The following is a 12,364-nucleotide window of genomic DNA, read 5'->3' on the forward strand; positions in this document are numbered from 1 at the left end:
GAATGTACATTAGAGAAGTCTAAATCTAATCAATATTTGGTGTGACCCAGTTTTTGAAGGAACTCGCCAGGGATGTTTTTCCAAACATCTTGGAGAACTAACCACAGATCTTCTGTGGATGTAAACTTGCTCAAATCCTTCTCTTTCTTCATGTAATCCCAGACAGACTCAATGATTTTGAGATCAGGGCTCTGTGAGGGCCATATCATCACTTACAGGACTCCTTTTTCTTCTTTACACTGAAGATAGCTCTTAATCAGTGGCAGTTTTTACCTATGCGCTGCAGGACTGCCGCCCCCCCAAGCAAAATCTGTCACCCTGCTCATTGTCAGTGAATCCAGATGCAGTTTGTGAGACTACACTGGCTTTACTGTGACTGGCAGGGACTTTCTATTGGAAAGTGACTTTCTATTGGAAAGTGACTATTGGAATGTGACTTTCTTCCAGTCACAGACACTACAGGCAGTCCCATTGGGAGGTGTTTCCTCCCTTTGGTACTGCCAGACCGGACGGTGATAGGCAAGCCAGCTCCCTGCCTCGTCAGCCCTAGCCAGCTTCTATGGGCTGCAGCCGATGCAGTCCATAGAAGCCATGGTTTTGCAGAAGCGCAGTCAAGCCACTGGTTGTGCACATGCGCTAGTCCTCGATCCTGTCAGCTTCATTATGCAGGTGCCGGGACAGGGGCTGCAGCAGGGACTCTCTTCCAACAGCCCCCTTTCTCCATATAGGTAGGAGCCATCGCTGCTCTTAATGACCTTGGCTGTACAGTATGTTTGGGGTCATTGTCCCGCTGCAGAATAAATCTGGAGCCAATCAGACGCCTCCCTGATGGTATTGCATTATGGCTAAGTACCTGCCTGTATTTCTCAGCATTGAGGACACCATTAATCCTGACCAAATCCCCAACTCCATTTTCTGAAATGCAGCACCAAACTTGCAAGGAACCTTCACCATGCTTCACTGTTTCCTACAGACACTCATTATTGACCCACCCTCCAGACCTTTAGCGATCAAGCTTTCTTCTGTTACAGACAAATATTTCAAATTTTGACTCATCAGTCCAGAACACATGCTGCTTGCATAGTTGAGTCGCTTAGCTTTGTTTCCAGGTCGAAGGTATGGCTTTTTGGCTGCAATTCTTCCATGAAAACCATTTCTGGTCAGACGTCTCCAAACAGTACATGGTTGTACATTTCTGCCAGTTCAGAGCTGATGGCATTGCTGGACTTCTTCCGATTTTGAAGGGTAGTAAGCATGTTGTGTCTTTCATTTGATGCACTAAGTTTCCTTGGCTGACCAATGCATCTACTGTCCTCAGCGTTGCTCGTTTCTTTGTGCTTCAATGCTGAGAAATACAGGCAGGTTCATATCCATCATGCAGTACCATCAGGGAGGCGTCTGATTGGCTCCAAATGTATTCTGCAACAGGACAACAACCCCAAACATACAGCAAATGTAATTAAGCACTGTCTTCAGCGTAAAAAAGAACAAGAAGTCTTGGATGTGGTGATATGGCCACCAGAGAGCCCCGATCTCAACATCATCGACTCTGTTTTGGGATTACATGAAGAGACAGAAGGAATTGAGCTAGCCTGCATCCACAGAAGATCTATGGTTAGTTCTCCAAGATGTTTGGAACAACCCCCTGTCCCTTCAAAAACTGCCTAAAACTTTTGCACAGTACTGTATGTGTATGTGTATATATATATATATATATATATATATATATATAGTAGAAGTACACTGAATCAGCGGCACTCAGACAGACTTTGTAAATCGTATGAAAGTGGTACTTTATTCGTCCAACGGCGTTTCTGGGACTTGCCCCGTCGTCAGGGACAAGCGTTCACACCATGTGAAAAAACAAACACACATATATAGGCCTCTGAACAAGTCATTACATTGATAATAGCACTCACCTGATCAGCGCTGCCTCGCCCGCCAGGACCGGACCCTGAATGACCGGACGCCACAGGAACCGATGCCAGAGGGCTGCGCCGACCGGGCCGTGCACAGGAAGCCACAACCATGTTGCTAGGAGACGCTATACAACAACAGGAAAACAATAACAAAACACGTTTTAAAGTGCAATATGACATATAATACATCAATAGCTTCCACCCACTAAACTAAGTGAAAAACATTATCTTGCTGAGGATTGTTATAACACTGACGTAAAAACGGGTAGAAAAAAGAGAATCTAGGTACTAAATACCCTAACGTTCTCACTATGTATTTGTTTTATACTACAAAGTCCCAAAGTACTATACACAAGCAACTTAATTACCATAGAATTAGAGATAGCATTGCAGGCCCAAATTCTCATTTAGTCCTGCTGGTGAAAATGTATTTAAAATAAAGATCCATCTACTTTCCCGTTGTAAGAGAATCTTGTTTCTATTGACGCCCCTGGGTGACAATGGAACGTGATCAATAATCATGGCTCTCATACTTGCTATACTGTGTCTTGCTTGTACACAGTGTCGGGCTTCAGATTGATCACTGTTACCTTTTTCCAAAGCTAACTTGATGGCACTGCGATGTAGAGCCATGCTTTCCCGTAATTGTCTCTGGGTCTTGCCTATGTAGGCAAGGCCACAGGGACATTTCAACATGTTGTTGTTTTTGCACAAGCCTGGAGTCGGTCGTTGGTGGATTTTAGCACAAATGGTGCCTGAACATGGGGCCCTTCTGCTAGTCGTGTCACACGTGGCAGAGGACCCAACAGCCGCAAGGTAGCGGCACACATACCAGCGAACTCCAGACCAAGCTGAACTCGTGGGCATCAGTACCAGACCAAGGGTGTCAGGAGTGGTTCCGGTATGAATGGTCGACCATGTTATGGTCAACAGTCATTAGGTCGACCACTATTGGTCGACATTGACATGGTCGACATGGACACATGGTCGACGCATGAAAATGGTCGACGCATGAAAGGTCGACATATGAAAAGGTCGACATGAGTTTTTAACCTTTTTTGTGTCGTTTTTTGCGTAAAGTGACTGGGAACCCCAATTAGTGCACCGCGTCCCCTCGCATGGCTCGCTTCGCTCGCCATGCTTCGGGCATGGTGCCTTCGCTCCGCTACCGCTTTGCTCGGCACACTTTACCGTTCCAATCGTAGTCCATGTGGATCGTAAAGTATGGAAAAGTTCCCCAAAAGAAAAAAAAAAAGTTAAAAACTCATGTCGACCTTTTCATGTGTTGACCTTTCATGTGTCGACCATTTTCATGTGTCGACCATGTGTCCATGTCGACCATGTCAATGTCGACCAATAGTGGTCGACCTAATGACTGTCGACCATAACATGGTCGACCATGTGAACGGATACTGTCAGGAGTAGTGGTTAAGACCAACCCCACGGGGTAAAAATAATGATATGTTTTGTTTAAACTGAATGTGTTTGATTTTGGTGCAAAGGTTTGCATTGGCCTGTTCTGTCTTATGGGGGTGATTCCGAGTTGTTCGCTCGCTAGCTGCTTTTAGCAGCATTGCACACGCTAAGCCACCGCCCTCTGGGAGTGTATCTTAGCTTAGCAGAATTGCGAACGAAAGATTAGCAGAATTGCGAATAGAAATTTCTTAGCAGTTTCTGAGTAGCTCGAGACTTACTCACAAATAGCGATCAGTTCAGTCAGTTTCGTTCCTGGTTTGACGTCACACACACGCCCAGCCACTCCCCCGTTTCTCCAGACACTCTCGCGTTTTTCCCTGAAACGCCTGCGTTTTTCTGCACACTCCCAGAAAACGGACAGTTTTCGCCCAGAAACACCCACTTCCTGTCAATCACACTCCGATCACTTCAACGATGAAAATTCTTCGTTCGGACGTGAGTAAATCTACTAAGTTTTGTGCTAAAATACTAACCGCATGCTCCCTGCGCACCATGCGCATGCGCATTTTTGCCTTAATCGCTCCGTTGCGAAAATCGGCAACGAGCGAACAACTCGGAATGACCCCCTATATGCTTTGCACCATTCATTTGAAAGTAGCTGTGCTGATTTGCTCTAAGGTGTTGCAAGCAGCTGATCATTTATGACTGAATTTCTATTCCAAGTCTGGTGTCCTTGTTAATTAGCTCATTAAGACCAATCAAGCAAAGTTGAAACCTTTTATAAATGTGGTTCTATTTAAATAGAGAAATTTTGTGGCACTATGTGTCCCAGCAATCCCTGAGTTCTAGTTTCAAGAGCCTGAAGGGAGAAGTTGTTTATTTGCAATACCAGTGTAAGGTATTTGGGACCACTTAATCTGTGCTAAAAAGAGAAAAAAGGAATTTTTATTTTCCCTTTCACTTACAGTTTTCAAAGGTAACAGGGTGAATAAAGATTTTCAGATATACAGCATATTCTGAAGTGTCTCTCCAAATGGGTAACAAAAAGAGAATTCATGCTAAAAAAACAAAAGGGGTGACAGCTCTAACACCTCAGGTCAGGAACTTATGTGACCCTATTAAAGCCCCACAGTTGGAGAGTGAAGTGGAGAGCTTATTGGGGAGTAATCCAGATCTTGGGGAAGATTTTAGCATGGAACCTTTTTTTTGGTGTCACATGATAAGTGACCTTGAAAATAATGTCCAATTAAAGGACCAGGCGCTAGAAGAGCTTAAGGAAAAATGTGATTTACTTCAAGAGCAGGTGAATACCTTAACACAAAAGCTGGACGAGAGGGAAGCTCTTTTGTCTGACTCTCTGACCAAATTGGGAAGGAGTAGAGAAGAGATTGCCAAGCTCTCAGGCCAGGTGTCCCAGAGTTGCAGAAAACCTTGGCAAAGGCTAAACCCAGATCTGAAAATTTAGTAGTACATAGCCATGGACTATTAGAGAAAATCTCCTGTGACCAGACACGAGATGGAAGTCTGGTGCTGGCCAATAAGGCTCTGTCGCAAAACTGGGCGGTGCTTCAGGAGGAGGTTTCTCAGCTAAAACCATTGGCTATGCCTAGTTTCAGTTCAGACACAGGCATAGCTACACTAGTTGCTGAAGACGTTATGCCGAAGGTTGGGTCAGAGACATTATCAGCCAAAGTGGAGATGCCATCTTCGGGGGAAATGATGCCAACGGTGGTGCAGGCTGCGGAAGAATGGTACCATACTGTATTGGAACCCGGCTATACTGGATTCCCTGTTCCAGCCAGAGGGAACAGGAAAGTTGAGCCAGAGATGCCAGTGCCTAAGGCCCGGAAGGCTCCCTGCTATGCCACTACTAAGGCCATCTGCCTGAAAAGTGGAAATGACCCTTCCTCAGAGGTAAAGAATTTACAGGCACTAATGTCCATTCAGTTGGTATTGCCATTCCAGAGCATGGAGGAAGCTGCAGCCATTATTGCGCAGCGCACAGAAAATCCACGGAAATTTTTCAAGCAGCAAGAGAGAGCCACATCAGATGGCAGTGTTTTGTTGTTAACCCCTAGGACGGCAGTAAGAAGTTCCTCCGAAGCAGCACCACCTCATTCTCCGGAAAAAGAATGTCGTAGTAGCTTGGGTGAATAGTCGAACAAAGCCCTGAGTTCAGTAGAACCTGTTCAAGATGGAGCATGGCAGCCACAGGGGCTCACAGAAGATGTGTTTATGGAGACACGAGATGAGGATGTGGGATGCCCGGCTGCTCCTCAGTTGACAGGGAGTGAGGAGGAAGCGGTAATGGAGCTGGGAGAGGTTTACTTGATGTCAAGTGATCATCCACCTCCAAAACAAGAATCCTCTAATCTGCTGGATCTGTGGCAGAATGATGAACCCCAGGAATCTACCTGGACAGATGGCAATTTGATGACTTCTCAAGAGCCCATCCTAGAGCAGGAAGTCTTATCTGAGCTGGAGATTGCTTCTGTTGGGGTTTTGGAAACCCAGGATCTGGACATCCAGTGCACATATGAGACTTTCTCTGACGAATCACAGACAAAGACCATACCTTTTGGCGGTGTCTCACCCACGTGAGCTAGTCATGTCTAATACAGGAGTCCACTTCCGAAGTCATCCGGGTACCTGCTTCTGAAGGAGTTCCACTCGTGTATGTGGACAATAAGGTGCAAGATTTCGATCTTGGGGTTGTTGCACCCCGGCATGATCCACCACGAGAAGCTCAAGATCCAATTGCTGAACTGTGACAGTTCATAAAGGACACACTAAGTAAGGAACAAGAGCCTGTCTCAGAGGAATCGGTGCAGAGTCCCATTTCTGAGATTGCTCTACCCAGGGAGAGTTCCCTATATGAGACACGAGAGCTGGAAAATTTGAGGGGAGAGTACCAAAAGCTGGCCCTAAGTAATAACCAACTAAAAGAAGTTGTGAAGGAGATTCCTGAACTACGGAGTCGAATAAGAGACCTGGACAAGAGAATCTAAATAGGTTATGTGCCGGTCATAAAACGGCAGGAGTCAGTGACTAGGGTCAAAGATGGGAGATCGGAGGACGAAGCAGTCACGTTTATGAAAGAAATGTTACCAAAGCTGGAAAGACTGAAGGAAGCACTAAAAGTTCAACAAATGAAAGGACTTTCTGAGACTCGGGACCAGTGCCTTACTCTGAAGGAAAGGTTGGGGGCAAAGTTGGACAATGAGCTCAGAACAATTAAAGTCAGGGCAGAGACTAGGTATTACCGGTGCCAAGAGCTTGGCCATAAAAGGTGGAATTGTCCATATAGGCTAAGACCAGTGAGGGCCGGGGTGACTACTGGGCCCAGAGTGAACTTAAAAACCTTCCCCAGTCCAGAGTTGGTTAATGTCAGGTCTCACAAACACCCAGAAAAGAATGAAGCGACTTCCTCAGTAGCCAGTAAATCCGAGCCTGATAAGGGAAACATCCCTAAAGGTGGAAAGGTGAAGAGAAGGGGAAGTTTAGTAGGCAACAGGAAGTTGTCCATTAACACGACCACTTTGGCCACTATGCCAAAGTGGAGGGAAAGGGAAGGTGGCACAGTGGAGTCGGTGCCACCAACCTTTAATGGAAATAGATTCCAAGGCCAGTTAAAAGGGCCTCGAACATGTACTTGGGAGAGGAACTTGGGACCCAGGTGTATGGGCCCAAGTTATGTCCCAAAGATTTGTCAGCCCAAAATAATTGGCGAAGGTGAAACCTTGCCAATGTCACATGCCGCTTTTCTTAGCCAAGAAAAGCTGAGGGAAAGGGTATGTGGCAGGAGAGGTACTTTGCCACCTGTAAGCTACACACAGGACCCTGGGGGTGAATGGGAAGTGTGGATGACCCAGGTTCCCATCCATTTGGCCCAGACCAGGTCTTATAGGCTTCTTAGCCCACGAAGCTGCTTCATCAGCCAGCACCTGGCTGCTGGCTTTAAAGCAGAGTCTCTTCCATGATTCAGGGCTCCTGAAGGCAATTAGTGTCCAGGTGATAGGCCTGCTAGGGACAGTGGGATCCGGAGGGCCGGGCCACTAGTGTCAGGATGCCAGGACCTGAAGGGTTCCTTATTAAGTAATAGGGAGTGAGGCAGGGCCTAACCTCCCTGGATGTTTATACTAAAGACAGTGATCTTTCTTTTATGCATATCTTTGTTTTTGAGCTACCTGAATAAAAGGTATTTGTTGCTTTTGCACAAGCCTGGAGTCGGTCGTTGGTGGATTTTTGTAGCAGAGCACATTCTAGCAACTCTCCTGTTACAATATATATATATATATATATATATATATGTGTATATACATATTTATTTTCTTTTAAAACAAGCAGGAGGCAGTCACAAGTATTAGTTTTCACATACAAATTGACAGTCCTGTACCCAGGTAAGATGAGGACTACTGAAATGTTAGTGCCTTCCTATGCAATTTACCTATGGACTCAAGCATTGATATCTTTTAAACCTATATCATAATGGCAGAGTGTGAGAAACTCTGCCATAAGGCGGTTCCCTGTTTTAAGTGCCCCAGACCTTGTATTCTCAGTCCAGCTCTGCGCGCATGCTGCACATAGTTACAATCAACACTAACAAACAAGTAAATATTTGTTTAATATAGTTGATAAACTATGTAGTATATATGCAAATTCCAAAATTAATTCTTAGCATAAATAGTAAGACATCAGTACCGAATGATATCACAGAGCTCATTGTCAAAATAGGTCATTGATATGGCCAATAGAATTGTGATACCTTCTGCAGTAGAATGCAAGGGTGATAACTACGATTAGCATAGAAAAACAGAAATTCTACTGTGGGCCTTATACAGCTGCAGACGCAGCTGAGAAGCGTTTGCAATTCCCCGGTTTTCTGGTCAGTGCCTACTTGCAAGGCCCACATTTCGAGTGCGCAGGCAGGGAGATGCGATCGCAGCCAGGCTGCATTGGCAGGGGATCTTCCCTTATTTAGCGATTTAATCGCCATTGAATTGTGAGCGCATCGCTGGCTGCCATTAGCATGCTGGGCGGCCTTGCCCTGTGCATGATATTGCAAGCAGTTTTGCTAATTTAGCAAAACTGTAATTGAAGCTAATCAGGTGAATTCTTTATATTATGCAGACACATCACTATGATCTTATCATGGAAGAGGGGATTTCACAAAGGGAAAATGCTTCATATCTCTGCTTGATAATTCATCCTCATGTACTCACATATTATAATGACATGTTTATCTTGTGATGTGATAGATGTGCCATGTCACAAGAATTGTAGCGAAAATGTCAATTACTTGTTGAAGCTTCTGTCAGTCACTGGTGAAAAATATAACCAATCTAATGACTGTACTTTGTTTGTCACAATAGCTTTTAGGAACTATAACTGTGTCAGAAGCCAGGCATCCTTGAAGATAGATTGTTTTATTGTCAAGACAGCACAATTCTTAGTTGGTTCCAAACATATTCCCATACTTACTTATTATCCTTATAATATAACTGAGTATATTAAAGGTAGGATCACAAAAGGTCCCTGCTTTGCCATGGATCAACCTTTGGACAGCCCTGAACTGGCTTTTACATGATACATATTTTTACTTGCTCAGAAATTTCCTAAAAATGTACACAATTATAGTGCTTGAAGACTTATAATTCTGGAGAGGTAGTTCCATATACAGTATGATTTATAAACATGGGCAGAAGCCAAAATGTATAATTTTACATTAATTTAGCCTACAGTATGTGTATTTCTTTGATGGTTTTAGGATTCTGAGTTGCAGACAAACCGTACGCAAGATAAACTGTCCATTGATAGAAATAGTACCATCATCATACTGAGAGTGAAAGTGAAGGCCACCCACTGGTGAAACCAGGCATTTGGATGTAGGACATTATATTGCTGTCATTGATGCCAAAGTAAACCTTTAGTCAACCTCAATTTACTCATGTGGATGAGCCATGAAATTTAAGCGGTTTGCGGACTGCAGCAAAATTGTTTCAACAAAGTGGGGGGAAAAAATAGTTTTTCTTGCCAAATACAGAAAATGTTAATATCAGTTTCTTAATGTTGTACAATGCTCTATTATGTACAACAAAAATGTTAGCTATTATATAGAAACATGAAACTGCTTACTATTATAAAGTATGTTATAACATTTATGTGACCTGTATTTTAACTTACTGTATATAATTTTAATTTGTATTTATTTAACTTAGGCCCACACAGGTCTGTGTAGAGGAAGCGGTTATGTGACCGGCGATCAGGAGACTGTCGGTCACAATACCGACGCCGGAATCCCGCACGGGTGAAATCCCGACAGTCGGCATTCTATTTGACATCATCAGCGGCATGTACTGGCGTCCGAGATCGTCGGAGGTGTGGGATGCAGGCCGATCACTAACATTTAATTTAAATAACATCCGAGATCGGCCGGCATCCTGCACCTCCAACGATCTCTGATGCCAGTACATCCCACCCAAAATGACTTAATCTAAACTGGGTCTCAAACTCTGCCCCCAACAGTTCACGTTTTCCAGGTCACCAAGCAGGTGCACAGGTGTCATTACTCACTGACACATTTCAAAATGTCCACAGGTGGAGCTGCTTATTTCACTTGTGATTCTGTGAGGAGAACTTTGGACTGAGTTTGAGATCTTATAACCTATAACAGGCTAGATGATTTTATTGACTAGATGATTTTATTTTCATGACTAGATGATTTTATTTTCATCCTGAAAGTAATGTTTGTATCCACTATGAATCTGATTCAGAGTTGGGAGCGAATCAGCAACAAAAGAGAAATTTGCACCTTGGCTAAACAATGTTGCACTGCAGATGTAGCAGATTTGAAATGTACAGAGATATTCTAAATTTCAGTTTAAAAATAAATCTGCACATTATTTGTTTGCTATGTGCGTAATATGTGTATATACAGATGTGTAATTTGATATGCGGAACTTGTATATCTGTGTGAATGTGTCTCTGAATCTGTTTATGAAGTGCTACGATGCATTGGCTTCATGACAAGCTCAATTGTGCTTTGTGTACAGACTCAGTCGCACACAGGTATACAAGTGTCGCATATCAAACAAATCAGCACAGTCTTCCAGTGCATCTAAGATGTATTTTCGGCCAAAAAAGACTACCGGCGCTAGCAGAGTTGCACAGGACCCAGCGGCTCAATCCCCCCAGGCATCTTGTGCTGTGTGGCATATTGAGGCTAGATATATGTGGACATATCTGTAGGCTTGAGGATGTAGCAGAGTTTCTGTACACACCAGCGGATGCCTTACAACTATAAACAGCCCAGTTATTTGACCAGTGGAATGGTTTTATTGAAGATAAAGCAGGTACAGCCGTACTCACTGTTATACACACTGGTAGATAGAGCGGAGCTGGGTGTCATACAGTTCGCTAGCCAGTGGACCTGTGTAGGTACCAGGTAGCAGTGCAGGTTGCTGGAACAGTGTCTAAAACAGCAGTTAATTGCAGGTCTCACTGAGTAGAAGGCTACTGTCTACCACTGTAGCACGCATACAGTGTCAGGATAGCTCTCTGCATGCTTAGTAGTAGCCTCTGAAGACCATTTTGCTACAGGGAATGAAGTTTCGCTGGAGGAGTAGCAACATGGAGTCTGTGCAGAAGCCCACTCCACTTTCAACATGTTATAGGTTTACGGCGGTATCATATTGGGTGCCGTGATTTACTGCATGGTAGTAACAGTTTTTTTTAACCTGATAATACTATCGGGCTATCCAATTACAGCCAGTTTTTACCGGGCGGTAAATCACTCGTTATTGGGCAATAGCACATGGAATCTGTGATAACTTCGCAGACGAATGTGTTACCGTCTGATAACGGGTCTCCTTGGGCTGGTTATCGGTGATTCTGCTTCAAGTTCCTGAGGCATGCAAAGCAAAATCCCCGATAAAAGCTGAGCTACGGGGCTAATAGGATAGTCCCAGGGGAATCCATTAGCTGTGGTAACTCACCGCAGCTAATAGGATACCACCCTTAGTATCCATTTTACACAGATGTGGGAAAGAGGGGCAAAAGGGCATTTCATTTGTGTTATTACCTTAGGAAATATAAAATTTTGACAGATCAACTGTAATTTATGTTCATCTTGTATTTCTCTGCTTTGAACAATGAAATAGGTATTGATGCATTTTAAAGTATGTGTTAAACATTCAGTGAATGAACGTCCTCTATTATTTTGTACCTTACTGCAGGGTGCTGGCTGCACTGCACTTGTTGTAGCTGTGGTTGCAAGAAAGCTAGAACTTACCAAAGCAGAGAAACATGTTCACAATTTCATGATGGATACACAGCTCACTAAAAGAGTAAGTAAACAATATGCAATATATGGTATATTTTACACAGTCTAAGCTTGCAGATAATTATTTCACCATGAATTGAAATGACATATACAATACATTTGTTTCTTGAGAAATGATCACATCAAAATTATTTCATGTACTGTAGATACTATTTGTATAATAGTAATGTTTTTTTCTTTGTTTTTTTCAAACTTTTTATTGAATAATGTATACAAAACACAATCGCATATATAGAAAGATATGAAGGGATTTCATGACATTTAACATCTCAAAAATTATACTGAATGATAGAGAAACATGCAGATAGTGAAAATAGTACAAGTATCCCAGGGTAGCCAGAAGAGAACACAAATTGGAATGTCAAGAAGGAATATTAGTTATGTCATCTACTGTATGACCATATGATTATCAGTCCTTGGGAACCAGTTCCTGGTACAGGGGAGAGAAGACAACCTCCAGAGAGCTGGAATAAAAGCATTTGCCTCATTTTCGAGGTATCTAAAAAGGGAGACTTCTAGGAGGTAAACTCTTTAACATTTAAACATGCAGTACTATCAGAGAGGAGTCTGATTGGCTCCAAATTTATTGTGCAGCAGGACAATGACCCCAAACATACAGCCAATGTCATTAGGAACTATCCTTATCAAAAAGAAGAACAAGGAGTCCTGGAAGTGATGATACAGCCCC

General features: G+C 43.4%; 1 protein-coding gene across 2 annotated transcripts in view; it reads left to right on the forward strand.

Moving 5' to 3' along the window:
* The window catches only part of KCNN2 (potassium calcium-activated channel subfamily N member 2), a 215,058-nt gene that overhangs the window by 170,653 nt on the left and 32,041 nt on the right, over positions 1-12,364 (forward strand). For both annotated transcript variants that reach the window (XM_063964144.1, XM_063964143.1), the window contains exon 5: positions 11,570-11,680. In XM_063964144.1, the coding sequence (XP_063820214.1) occupies positions 11,570-11,680 (111 nt within the window). The remainder of the gene's footprint in view (positions 1-11,569; positions 11,681-12,364) is intronic.

The sequence above is a fragment of the Pseudophryne corroboree genome, chromosome 1, assembly GCF_028390025.1.
Source record: "Pseudophryne corroboree isolate aPseCor3 chromosome 1, aPseCor3.hap2, whole genome shotgun sequence".
In the NCBI taxonomy this organism is placed as follows: Eukaryota; Metazoa; Chordata; class Amphibia; order Anura; family Myobatrachidae; genus Pseudophryne; species Pseudophryne corroboree.